The 18,873-nt window shown below is 40.3% G+C and overlaps 1 protein-coding gene across 8 annotated transcripts in view; it reads left to right on the plus strand.

Annotated features, from left to right (window-relative positions):
• The window catches only part of BNC2 (basonuclin zinc finger protein 2), a 394,027-nt gene that overhangs the window by 261,878 nt on the left and 113,276 nt on the right, over positions 1–18,873 (plus strand). For all 8 annotated transcript variants that reach the window (XM_035140457.2, XM_035140455.2, XM_060268829.1 and 5 more), the window contains one exon: positions 15,518–15,753. In XM_035140457.2, the coding sequence (XP_034996348.1) occupies positions 15,518–15,753 (236 nt within the window). The remainder of the gene's footprint in view (positions 1–15,517; positions 15,754–18,873) is intronic.

Consider the following 18,873-nt stretch of genomic DNA (forward strand, 5'->3'; position numbering starts at 1 on the left):
GCTTAATTGTTTATAGGAACATCTTAATTAAGCAAAGTTCACCAGGTTAAACAGAATAAGTAAGTGAAACAAATTCTGCTACTACAGTATATTGAAATGTAACACCATTAAATTAAAGCAGAAGTGTTTGATTAGGAGAATAAAAATGTCATATCCTGTTCAGACATTATTTAGGCCTGGCTAACTTTGCTTCTTTGTTTAGTTCTGTGCATCTAAAACCTGCTGGATGGGAGAAAATAAAACTTTCTCTGCTCACTGGGGCATTTTCTTTGGACATATCTATATTATTTTTGCTAAGGAATTTTCACCAGATTAGCTGAGCCGCCTCACCCATCGCAAGGTTTCTTAATTATTGTGTTCCCATTTGGGTTTCAATAATAGGAAATGTTTTCTGGATTGTACCCTTAACAATGCTAAAGATTTCTCTAATTACAGTCTAATTGACTGCAGTCAAATTTGCTGGAGTATATTTAATCTGGAACTGAAGTGTAAAATGGTCACAGTAGATGAACTTTATGACAATCGCGCACAAGTGTCCTGTTTAGTTGCAGGGTACAAAGGAAGGGTGATTAAAAAAAGGATAATCATGGCCCGAGTATCGTCATATCTTATGGACTTTATAACAGCATGGCTAGTGTCAGTTATGAGGGGGTGCTCTGTAAAACTACCATAATTAACTTATATTCCTCTAATTACAATGCTTGAAATCACTATTGATTTATCCAGCAGTCCACGCTGGATAGTTCATGGTTATCGGGCAACAAGCATGAACAAAGGCAATCAACATTAGTTGCTTCTACAGAGATAGTTTAGGAGTGCATGAATTACTTCTGTGCAAGACATGCATGCTTTTCACAGGTGTGCATTCCCCATAAAGAGCTGTAAGGTCCTGGGAAGAGATTTGAGAATTCTCCGCTGCTTTGCCTAGTAGAGAGGAAACGTGATTTTGATTGGGCCAAGCCATCTTCAGAAGAGACACCTCTGCTCTGTTAATGTTCCCATGAGCAATAGTTGAGGACTATGCAAAGAGCTTTGTAAACATTATATTTTCCTCCCAGGAACTCGAGGTAGTGTGCAGGATGTCACTTCGAATCTATGTTCACTGCAGCTTTGAGAGAGACTCTCTTAAACTGACCTACCGTAAGTGGCTTAGTGATGAGCCCTCAACAGTGTATGGTTTCATGCAACTGCAGTTTTCCTTCACTCACATTCAAGTCATCTCCCAGTTTGTTTCCTTGCCCTAAGCTCTGGAGTATACAAAGGAGCCAAGAGGGCTCCACGAAGCCGGACATAGTGCCCAGGAGTGGTCAGGTCAATGGCCTAAGCTATTCAGAGAGAAATTCCTTCCAGCAGCACCTTAGAGACCAACTAAGTTTGTCATAGGTTTGAGCTTTCGTGTGCATGCACACTTCTTCAGATACCAGTGTGCATGCACATTGTGTGTGCATATCAGTGTGCATATCACACTGTGTGATATCAGTGTGCATGCACATGAAAGCTCATACCAATGACAAACTTAGTTGGTCTCTAAGATGCTGCTGGAAGGAATTTTTTAATTTTGTTTCGACTACGTCAGACCAACACGGCTACCTACCTGTAACTATTCAGAGAGGTCAACCAGAGCTTTGACAGGAACACCAGTCATATCAGCTAAACAAGTTCCCTAGCGCTGTCTGGAAACGCATTGGATCCAAGTGCAAGCCATTCTAATATGTCCTCCTAATAGATCCACTCTAATTAAGCACTCCCTCAATTCCTTGATCCAAGTCATTTAAAAACATTGAGCAACAACGAGCCCAGGACATAACCCTGTGGCACCCCACTTGTCCCTTTGTTCCAGGATCCCGAGAAACCATTAGTGAGCACTTTTTGGGGGGTTCTGTCAGTCAACTAGCTACAAATCTACCCAACAGTTACCTGGTCTAGCCCACATTTTACCAGCTTCTCCACAAGAATATCACACGGGGTGGGGATGGGGGTGGGGCTTTTCTTTCTTATTGGAATTGTCTGCCTTTGTGCCTTTAAGAAACTCCCATCCATCTTAGACTTCCTTCTCATTGAGTATTTCCGACCATGGGATCTCACCTAGTAAGTAGTTCCTTTGATTTTTTGAAATCAGACCTCTTAAAGTCCAGAGTGCATGTTCGACTATAGTCAGCTTTCTATTGCCTGTATATAGTGAAAGCCGAGAAGACATGATCGCTTCTTCCCAAGGTTCCCAGGACTTCCACTTTGTCAATCAGTTCCTCCTTGTTGGTGAGGACCAGATCCAAGAGAGATGAAATAGAAGACATGGGAAATATTGGGATGGGGAAGGCTGCTATCCCTTTATACGCCTTGGTATGGTTAAGAACATCGTGAGCAAGTTTGATGGTACATTTCAGCGCTTGAACAAAGACTATGAGTGGTTCATAACAGCTGAGATCTATGGGTATAGGGTGGTATACAGATTTAATAAATAAAAAATAATTGAGTATTCTTTTTAGCTTTTGAGTAGAATAGTATTAGGATGATTTTGGTATATCTGATACCTTTTAGCTTATCCTTCATTCTGTGTGTGTGTTTGGATGTATATATATATATGATCCAGTGAAATAGGTTTTTAATCTAGATAAGCTTCCTCTTAAGGAAGGTCCACAGACATTTTAGTATTCTTGTACATGTTTTAATGTTTGGATGTTTTATTATGCTTTTATATTTGTTGGAAGCCACCCAAAGTAGCTGGGGCAACCCAGTCAGATGGGCAGGGTACAAGTAATAAAGTAGTAGTAGTAGTGGTAGTAGTAGTTGTTGTTTGTTTGTTTTAAATCCAAGAAAGAAGGGATTCCCTTTTGAGGCACTCATGCCACTTTCAGAGCTTTAAAAAAACCAAGTGGCCTTTTTGATATTATTATCATTATCATTATTATTTTAAAGGTGTGTGTGTTCAGTCCACCTTATTACACTATACAAATTGATTCTATTGCAAACAAAGTTTTAGGACATTTCCCCCCACCCTTCCAGTTGTCATGTTTTCCACAACCAATTAAAAAAAAAGAAATAAAGGTGGGGGAGGGACTATGAAAGATAACACCTGTTTAGCTTGGAGGAATTGGCAAAGGAAGCTGTTTTCCCGACAGGCCAAAAGCGACCATCACAAGGCCCCTTAAAAAAGGGGGGGGAATCAGGGTTTCCTTTTTGGTTATTTCATGCGAGCATTGGCAGAAACTCTGACAAGCAGTTCTTCATATTTTATTATGTTCTTGTCTGGCAGAATCTCTGTCAGGCAAAAACCTTGTCAGCGGAAAACCTGTCGTAGGATCAGAGGAGACAAAAACAGGTGTCACGCAGGCAGTCAAAACTGAAAAGAAAAAAAGATTAGGCTAAGGAGAAAGAGGCAGACAATTACATTAATGCCATTGCTTTTATCTTATAGATGTGTGTTATTATCTCGGGGTGCTGAGTGCGCAATTGCCTCAAAGAAAAGTAGACAGGAGACAAGGGGAAACTTGATAGTTATTAACTGAAGAGGCAGTGTGTCAAAGCTGGATGAGGTTCAAAGTTTTGCAGAGGGATAAAAAAAAAATTGCAGACAGCAAGGATTGTATGTGAACAAACTGTGGTTCTGCTTTCGGCTACGTAAACCCAGTAGCCATCTAAATTTTTAATCCTGGAATCAGATCATAGAGATAGAAATTAATGAACATTTCGTTGACTGTTTTTAAAATAACCTTTTTTTTATTCTATGTAAATGCAGCTGATTTATGAGTGGGGCTCTTTTTTAGCATGATTAAAACAAATGGCTGGAGCGTGACAGACAGCCACTTGTCAGTTTTGCTGCGTTCGCAACTGCGTGGTTTACACGTACCGTAGTACTAAATTGTGACGAGGCCGAACCACAGCGATCTTCAGACTCCCACCCCCAACTGCAAGGATAAGAGTGGCGGCTTCAACATCCATTTTAGTTTAACCACAGTTTAGCATGTTGTTCAAACTCTAAATGGTGATTAATCTTAACTACAATTAGTGAAACCAAGTGAGGTTCATAAATGGTGGCTTCTACTAACCTTGGTTAAGCTTAATCACAGTTTGTCAGGTGCCGACAACATGGCCATCTGTGATTATCTAAAACCTGAGATGAAAGTTTCTGAACTCATTGTGGCTGTGCTGGAGGCAAATAGCACAAACCCAACCAAGGCTTGCCTAAGCTCATTATAATGCTAAACTGAACAATGGTTTAAACATATTATCTGAGCCAACCCATTGTTGATTTAATTTTTAAAATGTATTTAAATACTTTTACTAAGTACATGGAAGTTGCAAATTAGAAGATTGCGTGTCTCCCTGTTTTAGAACCTAAATGAACCTGGAAAGGTTAATCTACTTATTGTTAATAATAATAATAATAATAATAATAATAATAATAATAATAATAATAATAATACTGGGCAGCTTCCAACAAAAGATTAAAAATACATTAAAACATCAGCCATTAAAAACTTCCCCAAACAGAGTCAAAACAAAAATGATTTGTTGTCCTGTGAGCTAATTCTTTGATTCTGTACATTTTAGTGACTTTTCTCCACCTTGCAGAAGTTTTAAATTGGTGGAGAGAAATGGAAATACTCAAAGGATACCGTTTCATATTTGCTGTTCCAACTCTTGCAGGATATTCATCTGAAACATTTGAACTCTAGTTCTTTACTGTTTGACCTGAAGGGCTGGTGCGGATAATTCCTTGCTTCTGAGAACTTTTATTTCCTTCTCTAGATAATAGTGCATTAACCCATCACTCCCTGCTTAAGGATGGAGAGTGGCCATTTAGAAGTGCACAGGTAGCAGGTAGCTGAAGCATTTTTTCCAAGGATGACGGCCATCTCCTGAGTGCTAGAGCTTGCCAAGATTATAGGTTCCTACTTAAACATGACTTGTGTGCCACTTGAAGAGTTTTTTGAAATGGAAAGAAATATAAAATGTTCCCTTTTCCACACCCCAGAGCATTAGGCAGAGACATAGCTTCACATTTCAGGAAAGGAATGAGAATTGGTTTAGCAGAAAGATTACCAGCAAAGGTTAAATGCTCGATCTTGATTGTATTCAAGATTAAACTTGATTAAACAAGATTAAATAAACAGATAACACACCTGCTATATTCTAAAAAGTAGCCTATTGCATACCTTTATAATAAGTATAGTGGTGTTATCAATGCAAGTCATTTCCCAACCCATTCATGTTGAAGCACAGTCATTTGTATATTTAGTAGCTAGTCACATTTAACTATTTTTAATAGTATCTACTCCGTGTGTAAAGTAAGTGAGCTTAGACATCAGTTTAAGTGCTTCTTAGAAGTAATCACATTTAGTTTAAAACCAAAGCCTTCCAGGTTTTGTCATGTATACCCCAATCACTACGTTTTCTTTTATGATACCTTCCAACAGTTATGGCGTCCAGAACCACACGGGTAGGGTAGTGCATGTGTGTAGCAATTAAACACACATCCAGCTGAGGCACCCTAAACTCCCCCAATGTGGCAGAAGTTGTGGGTCAGTAAGAGGTCTTGCATAGCTACATCTAAGCTTAACTGGTTAAGACATAGATGAAATAAGAATCTACCTTTGCACTTTCTGGCACTTGATGAATGGAACAAACCGCTTGCCATTATTTTAATGCACAGTGTGTATTTAATTTCCTTTGAATTGTACTGGGTCTCAAAACCCTAATAAAATATAAATCGAAAAGCAGCTCCTTCCCCCTTTCCCCCCCTTTCAGTTGGGGAAAAAATGCAATGTAAAAAATTGGTGTGCTACGTAATAACTTAGTGGTCCAACGGTGCCAAGTTAGTTTTGGCGTTGCATATTGAATGCATGTTGTAGACTAATCTGTTAGTTTGAATTTGACTCCAAAGGTCGCCTTTATGGCATGAAACATCATATGTGCAGTTTCTTTACAATCTGTGGGAGCTTGCTCGTTATCTTTATCAATATTACTTGGCAGAGGGACGTGTAGGTTACTTTTTCAAAGGGACATTAAAACCCTGTTCCCATTTTTGTGTTCATGCTTTGTACAAAAGTACCATAAATTGTTTGACTCAATATTTTGACAGTTAATTATGAAGTTAGATTTCAAGAAGTACTGAGTACTGTTGGAGCAGCTTCCTCAGACCGATGCTGATGGGCTGCAGCTTCCATAATCCCTGACAGGTGGCCATGCTGACTGGCACTGATGGGAGTCGACAACATCTAGAGGGCACTAGGTTGGAGAATGCTGCTTTAAGACTGCTTCCGTTAGCCATTTCCAAAAGCATCTTCTCACAATCACAATCTTGTGGCAGAAGAAAACAAAATGTATGAATCTTCTTTTGTTTTGAGACTATTTTACTACTGCACCCATGAAAGAATTTGGGTCTAGTGTGTTCTTGGAGCACTAAGCACATAGCACCATGAACTTGATTCGAGAATTCAGACAGGGTTGCAAGAGTCAGTTGCCAATAACTAGAGCTACTTCTGCTGTTAACTCGTTAACTCTTAAAGTTTATCAGGTTTCACAAGGGTGTGAAGCTGCGCTGTAGAGCATGGCTGGGTAAACTAAGGCCCGGGGGCTGGATCTGGCCCAATCGCCTTCTAAATCCGGCCTGCGGACGGTCTGGGTATCAGCGTGTTTTGACATGAGTAGAATGTGTCCTTTTATTTAAAATGCATCTCTGGGTTATTTGTGGGGCATAGGAATTCGTTCATTTTCCCCCCTTCAAAATATAGTCTGACCCCCCACAAGGACTGAGGGACAGTGAACCGTCCCCCTGCTAAAAAAAAGTTTGCTGACCTCTGCTGTAGAGCAATAATACTGGAAAAGAGCCTTAAGTTCAAATATATGCTCTCTCTTGTTATCATATACAGCTAGCCAGTTTCATCTGGGTCATAATCTTGCTAAACACCTTCATGAGTATATAGAGATCATGACAGTGAGGCGATGCCATAGAGCTATCTGCTGAAAAAGAAGTGTTTTCCTCTCACCTTTAATATTGTGATAGCTACTGAATCAAGTGGGTTTTGGGATTTATCAGCGTATTTATCAGAGGATCACAAAACCATGCATATGTGTTGATGTACACACACACACACACACACACACACACACACACACACACGTAATCCTGATTTCATACCAAATTTTCTGGGAAGGACTGGAGAAGAAAAATAATGGATGATGGGAAATAGATATCTACAGTTAGCAATCTGGCGGGGGGGGGGGGGCAGGGGTGGTGTCCCAGTTGCATGGCAATGCAAAATTCAGTGAAACAGAAAATGTGTAAGAATGCATTGTTCCATTGCAGAAAGTTCACAGGTCAAATGAAACAAGCAGCACACCTTTTTGCTGTTGCAAACTCTGCTCTTATGGTGACTTTGTGCACTAAAGACAATGGTTCCATGTCCTGTGTACTGTATACCGGGCTCAAGCATTAAAACTGGTTCAGAAACATTTCCAAAGGAGTATATGACACCACTTTTGGCCTCTTCCCAGAAAGAAAGAAAAAAACAAACACTGCATGTGTCTGTCACTTACACCAACATTGTCAAACTGAAAACTTTAGAATATTGTAAAGTATATTTGTCTGGTGCTCTATATTGTATGGTAGCTTACTTTATCCCAAACCATTCTCCAAAAACAAATAATACTTTTGTAGAATACCAGGTGTAATAGATAGCTTCAGCAAGCCCTTCTGGCTTGTTATATTCCCTTGAGAATTTAAGCAATTTGTTCCATTTATTAACAATACACAAACTATTCACTTTTTGTATTGGCGCGAGTATTTTGACTTTGTGCCCCGTTGGAAAATTTTCTGATGCCCTAGAGATTTAATTTAGGCTGTTTATTTTGCTTGTATTTGATAAACAAAGATACAAACTTTGAAAGTGACCCACTTGTGTATTACTGTGTTTGCAGTTGGCATTTTACTCATAAAATGGAAAATAAATTCCTCCAGAGAACAAAGCAAAGGAACAGTTTCCATTTTGGATTTTTTTTTGTACCTGGCATCACTGGCTATTGTAGTATGCAGGTTTTATTCCCCCCCCCCTAGCTTTTCTGGGGTGGACATAGATATCAGGTGCCTAGAAAACTTACATTTCTCAATCTTTCCTGGAATGGTGCTAAAATTCTCTGATGTCCTAAGAGCAGAGCTTTCCAAACTGTGTATCGCGACATATTAGTGTGTCGTCTGCAGTGTGTAGGTTTGTCATGCTCATCCTGGGGCTGAAAAGGGGCTAGTTTAACCTCCAGTTTGCTAGTAAAACTGGATTACTGTGGCACGAAATGATGCACGTCTAAAAAGTGTGCCACCAACATGAAAAGTCGGGAAAGCTCTGCCCTAGAGCAAGGGTGGAGAATCGGATCTGAGTAACCAGCCAGATCTTTTATCTCCCCTACTCGTCATGGGCCAGAGTGATAGATCGGCAGAATTGCCCATCTGTCAATCACCCAACATCACAATGACATTTGGTGATGATCGCCCCGGGACTTCAAAGCACAAAGCAGGGCTTGCACAGTGCTTTGAAGTGCTGCTTCAAGTCACTGCCCTGGGGGATTTAGTCACACAGCCAATGATTTGAAGTCACTGCCAGGGTGGATTTGATTTAAATCAAATTGATTTAAATCAAATTGATTTAAATCACATTATTTAAATCACATTGATTTAAATCACATTATTTAAATCACATTGATTTAAATCACATTATTTAAATCACATTGATTTAAATCACTGGTCACTAAGACTTGATTTAAATCTTCTTCTTTTTTACAGAAAGACTCATTCTTGCTGGTATAATCTTAATATTTACAACCAGATGAAGGTTTCATTTTTGGAAAAATAAATTTATAGAGTGGTTTTTTACAGTTATCTCAAAAATTACTGATTTGGTTATACTATTAGAAATATATAGACAGGAAATTGTGAAATTAATAACTGTAGGTATCTGAAGAAGTGACAAACTTAGTTGGTCTCTAAGGTGCTACTGGAAGGAATTTTTTAAATATGAAATTATTGTGAGGTTTAATAAATTAACTGTTTATATTTGGACAACTTTTATGCTGTACTTTATTGGAAAGAGGAAAATAATCATTTCCTTAATAACAATTTAAACAATTTATTTAACTAAAACAATAACATTATAGTATGTGTCCATGTTTGTTAACTGATGTGGTTAAATGGTTAGAAAAGAAAACTTAGACTGAGTTTTAGCAAACATGAAAAACTTAAACAAATCCCTATTTTCTGATGCATAGCCTTTGGACTATAATAAAACTTAAATAGAAAACTATCTTTAGAAAGATTTTTCCTCCAAAAGCGTTTTATTTTAAAAATCCAATTTAAATTTTTAAAAAATCGATATTTTTTAAAAAATCCGATTTAATTTTTTTTAAAAAAACTGATTTTATATATATATAATTTTTATCCAGCTGCCCATCTCTAGGACCCAAACAGTGTTCTCTGCTATAGTAGCATTTGAGGTATTGAGAAGGCAACGGTCTCCTGTCATCTTAGTGGACAATAGTGAGAGAAAGAGAGAGACCTACATCCCCAGTCGTGCCGCACAACAGCCACAAAGTAAATGGATTTGGAGTTTGGGGTGGCAATTGCAAGAGAATGTAGAATTATTGGAGATCTCGCTCCTCCGAGTATTCTCCCCTTTTCATTTACAATGTTGGCCTCATTCCAAATCAAGCATGAATACATTATCCCATCATTAATTATACTGTATTAATGGATTTGGTGGTGAGGCCATGCCCTAATATGTCACACGGCTACCTCTTGACTGGAATGCTTTGGGGCAGATGGATAAGCCTGGGGTGGATGAGGAGGAGTAAAAAGGGATGACAAATGACCTAGATGTCTTTTAGGCCAAGGGAAAGAGGGGGCTAGGAAGCTTGGTTTGGAGTAGGGTGTGTTCCAGAGGAATGAGGAGAAGAGACTGAAGAACCTGAGAAGGGAAGGAAATGCAGAGAATGAACAGAAAATAAAAAATTCACAAGACATTCCACTGAAAGGTGAGGAATGGCGAGCTTCATAGTCTGTTTTGCTGTAGGAATCAAATATTTAGGATTTCTCCATGATCTGATACTTTTAATGTATGGATAGTGGCTGCTTGCACACAACAGCCTTTTCGTGCTGCTGTAGTGCAGCTTTTCTATAATTAGTTGGGAGCAGAATTAAAATTGAGATTCCACATAGCATTTGATACGGTTCTGTATTAACTAGCAATGCCCTTCCCTGGGGTGTAGAATTGTTCTTTACCGTTCACTCACAAGTAAGGAAAGGTCACTAGCAACATCAAATAAAAGTTTGTTGTTTGCCGGTTTATCCCATTTATTGCCTTCTATTGATCCCAGCTGGATCAATTTGTTCCTGCAATATTGGGTACTTTTGGAGAGTTACCCCCAAATATTTGATTAATCTTTGAGAGTGGGGCAAAATCGAAAAATGTTTAGGTGGGATTGGACTTACCTTTTTAATACATGCCGTTTGAGGGTTTTTTCTTTTCTTTTCTTTTTTTTAAAAGGTTTGCTGACACTTCAGGTGGTGATCTGGCTTCCTTTGAAATTTGGGATATGTCAATCTCATGTGCTCCCAGAGTGCACTTGCCCTCAAAGTGGGAAATGTGAAAAGCTCCCTTGGAAAAGGCAAGCACAGTTCTCTGTGATTAGACGGCAGATTCATTAATGTGAAGGACTTCATGGCTGGTGCTGCCACATTTCTGTGTTGAGGACTCTGTGGGATAGACAGGCAGCCCCCAAAGATCAGCAGCTTAGCACATCAGCCATAGCGCATTCAGTGCCATTTCCACTTTTGAGATACCATGTGTTCACTTCTGTACGAAGAATTAAAGGAACTGGCACCCAACTTTTGTGTTAGCCATGTGGGTTTAGAGCATAGCTGCCAAGTATCCCGTTTCCGCCGGGAAAACCCCTTTTTTCTTACCGTTTCCCGGCGGTCTCCCGTTTAGTGAAAAATCCCGGTATTGTCCCTTAAATCGGCTTCTGCCCGGCGGCCATTTTTCTGGTGCCGCTCTGCCCTTCTATGGGCACCAGAAAATGGCGGCGCCGGCGCCGGAAGTCGCTTCCGCGCATGACTGGAAGTTGCGTGACGCGACTTCCGGTGGCGATCTGCCCTTCTATGGGCATCAGAAAATGGCGGCGCCGGCGCCGGAAGTCGCTTTACGTGTTTCCGGTCATGCGCGGAAGCGACCTCCGGCGCTGGCACCGCCATTTTCTGGTGCCCATAGAAGGGCGAAGCGCCACCGGAAGTTGCGTCACGCAACTTCCGGTCATGTGCGCGCTGCCGATCCCGGATCTTTACGTCCCGAACTTGGCAGGTGTGGTTTAGAGTAGATCACAGAAGAATGATTTAACATTTCCCCAGCTTTTTAAGAGGAATGGTTCTCATCCCCCCCCTCATAAATTTTATATTTTTGATTTATTAGAAGATTTATATACCACTGTTCACTCTATCAGTGCCATCAAACTGCATAATAAAGCCACAACAGAACCTATTCCGTGCAATCAACATAGTTACGGAAACAAAACACCAGGAAGTGGCGCCTCTTTAACTTACTGAACGAAAGCAAGTTCCTACATAATGTTTGAACCAGCTGTTAGCAATAGTTAGAAATTTCTCCTTAGTCTGCAATCCTAACCACACTTGCCTGAGAGTGACCCCCCATTGAATTTAATGGAACTTGCTTCTGAATACTGTAGACAGGAATAGGATAATTGCATTTAAAATAGATCATGTGCACCCCGTATTAACCAATTTATTATATTTCTTACCATACCGGTCCTTTATCATAAGGTCCCATGGATGGTTACTACAACAACAACAAGAAGATGAAGGTTGAAAAGAATTTAAAACACTTATAAGCGCTCTCTCGCTCTCTCTCTGTCTCTGTGTCCCCATTTGTCAGTTTCCTTTGAACAAAATGCAAGTCAAAGTATATTTCCTAATTCTAAATAGCTCTGTGTGCGTGTAATGCCACACAACAGCAGTTATATCCCTTTTGCTACTCTGTATATTCGGATGATTGCGTAAAACAGCTCTAAAAGTTCCTTTTCTGAGCGGGATCCAAGATCCTTAACAAATCTTCACCTTTCCCCAAGTCACACCTCAGGCTTGTGGTTATACACTCTCTTGACTTTAAAGAAAAATAAAATGAAAAATAAGCTCAAGCGCAAAAAGAATAAGCCTAAAAAGGTGCTTAAGGAATTTTCCCCAGCACCAAGGCCTTTAAGTATTTTCCATTACCAATTAAGGCAGGCTTCCTCAGACTCGGCCCTCCAGATGTTTATGGCCTACAACTCCCATGATCCCTAGCTAGCAGGACCAGTGGTCAGGGATGATGGGAATTGTAGCCTCAAAACATCTGGAGGACCGAGTTTGAAGAAGCCTGGATTAAGGCCTGGTGCATGTGTCATGCTTTTGGACAAGCAATTGGGAACATGCTAGAGGCTCAGTCTATCTCCGCCCTCCTACATGAATCCATTCTCCCTTCTATGGAGTGCCTTAATCTCTCTGTCTTCATCAGTGGATATGTGTGATAATTCTAAATGGATTTCTTATGTAAACTGATTTGAAACTGCTATTTGAAGTGGATTTTCAAACCCTAATCTGATAAGCGTTAATTATTGTCACTAGTGCAGATGTAATGCTGTTCCAGGAGTGGCCAACATGGTGCCCTTCAGATGTACCAGATTACATCTCCCATCGTCCTTGACAATTAGCCAGGCTGGCCCTGGGACTGATGGAAATTGTAGTCTGTAATATCTGGAGGGCACAGCATTAGCTAGCGAATTGTGATGAAAGAGAGTGGAAATTTGGCTGGGGTGGAAGTTCAGGAACCCGCAGCAAACACACACAAACACAAACACACAAACACACACACCTCACCATACTTGGAAGGTTGGGAATGTTATATCTGAAAGGCTTTTTTTTTCATCCAGTAGTCAAGTTTACAAAAGTGCTGTTCTTGCATTGAAATACATCTATATATTGTAGCAATGCCACCATTAGTGATTATATAGAAAAGCTGTCGCTCTCTCTGGCTGGCTTGTAAATTTGAATTCAAAAAATAATATTTTTGAGTGTATTTGGCAGAACACCGCCCTTCATACTTCTGCAGTGCGAATGCTCTGCGGAGAGACAGAGGACTTCAACCCCCAAGCTTAACAATCCCTTATCTTTTGCGAACTTTAAATTAATTTTTAAAAACCTATTTATTCAAGGTTGACTAAACTGCTAGAATAGGAAAGATCAGACAAATCAGCAGCAAGAAATGAAGTACGAGGAAACCAGAACTCTTTGACAAAGTGTCCCTCAGGGCAGATGTGCTGAATGAAGCCAGCAGGGAAATGATAAGGGCATTTATGCTGTGGATGGAAGAAAGCAATTTATCAAGAGTACATGAACTCTCCAGTGACCACAAGCAAAGAAGATACCAAACTGCAGGAGGAGGTAGAGGACCCCCAACAACATTATTTTAAAGGCTGACAAAATTCCATTCTCTCTCTCTCTGTGTGTACATATATATAGTACCATAGAGCAAGCTCACTGCATTTCACATAATGAAGCATTAATGAGTCCTCTTATTAAACAAATTTCAAAGTTGTGAGGGAACACTAGTTGTAATGGGGGCCCTATGTGCTCTGAAATGGCATTTGCCATGGTCTCCTCCCCTGTCTACTCCAGCAATATTTCCTGTAGTGCTAGTTTGTGGCAGGTGGTGGTGAAGTTGGATATCAAAGTTTATGCATGGTAGTCATTCGGTATAGCAAAGTGCAGGGATGCCGCAAGTATTTCGTTTGTGCGAAGCGTTCAATTTTGCTGCCTTAACTGCATGGTAAAAAGCCTTGAGTGCTGGTGGATTCCTGCTCTAGGTATAGAAGGGATGGAGGAGAATCGCGCCTTTACAGTATTTATAGCAAAGTGATCCAGTTCACATCTCCTGGACAAATACACAGAGACCACAGTACCATCCTTCAGGTTTTGCTCCCAAAAGAGGTCTATGTTTTCTAATAAAATGTTGTCCAATTGAATGCATCAAAATTTTGTACAAATATTTCAGATTAATACAGAAACAATACAGAATGGACCTGCCACCCTGGGATCCTTTTGGAGGAAGGGCAAGCCATAAATTTAACTAATAAGTAAATAATGAATTAGCACATTGAAAAATCGATACAGACCAGAAATGAGTCGATCCCCTCCATTTTTAGTATAGAGATGTTGACATATATTAAAATCCACTGTACTCTATTTAATACAACAAATACTAGTAAGGATAAAATAAAGGAAAATAAAGGAAAAAGGAAAATTGAAAACTTATTAATTTATAAGTGAGATAAATGATCTACTCTAACCCAGGAGGTAAGAACAACTGACGTATTTTCTAGGCTGTTGTGCAAACTTTTGCGACTAATGCTATAATCTCTGGTTTTCTGTCTTCTAGAAGTAAACTGAACAGTTCAAAACTAGAACTTTTGGGCATTTTTCTAACCCATGGTTTACATAGGTTTATTCATGGACTGCATATAGAAAGTTGTGTTAAGTCTGCTTATTTAGTCCTTATGCTCATATGACAAAAAGTGGGTCTGTCAGAAGGTTAGGCTGCTTTTGGAGTTTATGGAGGAAAAGGAGGAAGGAAGCAAGAGGACATGATTTTAGGAAAGTGTTGTTGCATAGGTGTGCAATTGAATTTGTACCTATGACTGAAAAAATTGTCTTCCAGGCAACATGGTAAGCTTAATTTTTTTAAGCGATTAAAAGTTCATCCATATTATTAAATTCTATTGCCTGTGACAGTTTCTTAGTGAATGCCACTGTTGTTGAAGTATGTTTCATCTGTCCTTCCTCTTTTAATAATTAAGGTATTGAGCCATAAAAGTGGTTTTAAAGGAGGTCACAATAAATTCAGTTTAAAATATACAGGTGAAACTCAGAAAATTAGAATATCGTTGAAAAGTGCATTTATTTCAGTAATGTAACTTATTATTTTTTATTTTAATTTTTACAAATGCTTTCTTTTGGAAATTCCACAGAAATAAAACAAATAGTTACAATAATACAAAAATAAACATCACTATTACATTTCATTAATTACATTCCATTTATAATTGACCCGCCTAACGACAAATAATTACAATTACAACAAATAAAGGCTTGACATATCTTGCTTTGCACATCATGCATCTATCTCATATATTGGTTTCACCTTTTAAGTTGCATTACTGAAATAAATGCACTTTTCGACAATATTCTAATTTTCCGAGTTTCACCTGTATATGTTGCATACCAGTGTCTAGCAGGGATTTGAAATCCATGATGGTACCAAATCCAAATAATATGTGCTTTATCCACCTCGCCTTCAGGTTTCCCCTCTTTTTTTGTTTAACAATAACTCTCACTGAGGCCTCTGTGTATAAATTCACACTCTATGCTTATGTTTTAGATTGAATTTATTTTTTCTCCTCAACTCCCTGTCTTCTTCCCTCCTAGCTTTGGACAAGCTCAGCACGCAGCATCTGTACCACCCAACGCAAGTGGAGATTGTACAATCCAATGTAGTGTTTGACATCAGCAGCCTAATGCTCTACGGGACTCAGGCCGTTCCGGTGAGACTGAAGATATTGCTGGACCGACTCTTCAGCGTCTTGAAACAGGAAGAAGTGTTGCACATCCTGCATGGTTTGGGCTGGACACTTCGGGACTACGTTCGGGGTTACATCCTTCAGGTAGGAACCAACCCAGTGCATGGGTGAATGATGACTCCTGAACTAAAAATCCCAACCTCTTAACGTTGCCACTTATTTGCAGTGTGGGATGAATTCATTATGCCGTGTGCAACGGAGATGGGAGGGAAGGGGAAGTGTTGCTAATGAAAGTTTTGACCAACCTTACTGCTGTGGAGAAATACCCAATAACATTCATAATGTATATCTTTACAGCATAGCAGGAATGCTGGGATGGGGGAGAGCATACAGTTACATCCAGATTACCTGTTTATTCATCTCTGTTTGTTTGTACAAAGTTTATACACTATCCACAGCTTATTGAGCATTGATTCCGATTTCGTTTTTGGTGAGGTCATGCAATGTCAAGACAAACAAATGCCATCCCACTCTTTTTCAGCGCATTTTCTCACCACTTTCCTTAGTACAGAAATTCCCTTTCCTTGCCCACAGACTTGTTGTGCCAAATCCACTTTAATTGTGCAACCCAAGTTCGCTGGTGTGTGACTGAATCCCACCAGTAAAACAGCAACAGTCCTGAAGTAGCCGGTGACTCCCAAATGTTTTATAGACCCACAAGGATCTCCGCATTCCTATAATAATCAAGGAAGACATGTAGCTCTCATAGATTGAGCTTGAAATAAACTTTATTAAAGAATGAGAGAAATGAGAGTTCAAATGAAATTAGCTCACATGAATTAGCCCTCTTGGCTATACACACATACCATGTTCATTAATACAAATGAATACCCAAATTGTATTAATTGCATTTCATTAGAATATGTAGGTTTCTTACACCACCCTGGCTCATGGTAAAATTTCAGTGTGGTCAATGGTGCTGGAAAGGTATTCCTAGTAGTATTTGTTCATATGATGGTATGGAAAGCCCTTATACAGGAAACCAGCCAAGGTTTAAAGTCCCACCATTGTTCTCCACAGCCTAAATTGAAAACCACCATATTTCCACCCCTCAAGTTGTTAACTAGGGCTGTCATACATCCAGATTTTCCGGGGATCTTTGCCCTGGATCTTAGACGAGTCAATCGAAAAATCGCTCACCAACCTTCGGGGTGTCCTGGTTTTTACTTTTTGAAATATGGCAACGCTGTGTTAACCTTCTTTACAATTAACACATATCAGTATCATTATGCTGTGGATTCCTTTAAATGTCTGCACAGAAATAAGCCCATTGAGTTCAGTGGGGCTTACTTCCAGGTAAGTGTGTATTTGATAGCAGCCTAAAGCAAGTAGTCAAGAGAGAATAATCTCCAGCAGGCCTTCTGTATTGGAAAGAAAGAAAGAAAGAAAGAAAGAAAGAAAGAAAGAGAGAGAGAGAGAGAGAGAGAGAGAGAGAGAGAGAGAGAGAGAGAGAGAGAGAGAGAAAGAAAGAAAGAAAGAAAGAAGGAAAGAAGGAAAGGCTCCTGTGTTTAAACAATCATGTGGAGCTGTCTCAGATGCATTCAGCTGCTGGTTGTTCTTTTAAAGGCAGGTGGGGGGGATGCAACTCTCCAAATGTTGCAAGGACTGCTGCCAGCTGAACACAGAAGTGACAGCATTCAGCTGGCAGTGTGCACCTGCAGTCACTCTTGCAATGCCATCCAGTGCCTTTTTACTCAGCGGTAAGTCCACATAGTGTGGCTTACTCACTGGTAAAAATGCTTAGTGCTGCAGCCTTGAATACCTTAATGCAAACTTCATTATGACCGGGGTTGGTGGAGGTTTCTGATCTGAACGCATTTCACATTACACAGACTCTTGGGTATTTGTAATACCCATATTCTGCCATCCACTGCTACCTGAGGCATACCTGCCTCCACATCACATATCGACGAAGTCTCTTCTCCTTGCTGCGCGCCTACTTCTACTCGTTGGTAAATGTTGCAGGATGTGTTTGAGTTGCAACCAGATCGGTTGTGAGATTGAACATGCCGCTAAGCGTTAGGAAGTTTTGTAAAAAGAAAGCAGTCATGATCAAGTTTGCATTCAGCTAGACCACTCAGGGTGGATGGAAAACAGAGACGATCTGGCATTTTGTGTCCATGTGTTGGCATTTATATGCTTGTATGCTAGAGTCAAGATGTGTCGGCTCCCCGGAGACCCAGAGGACAACCCACAACTTCAGTGCATGTACATAGTGACATGCTCGGAATGCATTTCTCCAAAAGGCAAAATAGGGACATTTTCCCTTTGGAAGAGGCAGGGGTGCCAACTTGAATAAAACATTGTGGGGGCGCAAGTAGGCATAATCGATCTCATGACACAGTGTGCACACAGCATTTGAATGGGAATGCCCATCCACTTTTGGGGGTCCAGCCCCCTCAGATATTTTATTGTGGGGGCCAAAGCCCTCACGGCCCCGTGTTTTGAACTCTGGAACAGTTCCATCTTTCATGTTCCAAGGCAGCATAAGTTATCATTTCCATTGAAATCAGTAGAATATAATCTTATACTTCATGGTGACAGCGTCGATTGGGGAATGGAGGGCAGTCTGTCTCCCCAATGAACCACAAACCCCAAATCCCCAAATCCCCAGATCCCCAGATTTCTGGGTGTGTTTTTTTTAAGAAAGGGTAGCGGTAGGTTTCTATAATTTCTAGAACCTGAAATATGAGGCACAATATACAGGTGACCCAGGTGGCGCTGTGGGTTAAACCACTGAGCCTAGGGCTTGCTGATCAGAAGGTCGGCGGTTCGAATCCCTGTGACGGGGTGAGCTCCCGTTGCTTGGTCCCAGCTCCTGCCAACCTAGCAGTTCGAAAGCACATCAAAGTGCAAGTAGATAAATAGGAATCGCTACAGCGGGAAGGTAAACGGCGTTTCTGTGTGCTGCTCTGGTTCGCCAGAAGCAGCTTTGTCATGCTGGCCACATGACCTGGAAGCTATACGCCGGCTCCCTCGGCCAATAACGCAAGATGAGCGTGCAACCCCAGAGTTGGACACGACTGGACCTAATGGTCAGGGGTCCCTTTACCTTTATACAGGTACTATACATCCTGTGACAAACAAGCCTGTTCCCTATTTAAGTGTTCTGCTTTGCCTACCTACTCTGGAAGAAATTTATGTAGGTGCCAACAATAGTGAAGGCTAAATGTTAGATAGATTCTAACATCTTTTCCTTTCCTG

This window comes from Zootoca vivipara, chromosome 16, assembly GCF_963506605.1.
Source record: "Zootoca vivipara chromosome 16, rZooViv1.1, whole genome shotgun sequence".
Lineage (NCBI taxonomy): Eukaryota > Metazoa > Chordata > Lepidosauria > Squamata > Lacertidae > Zootoca > Zootoca vivipara.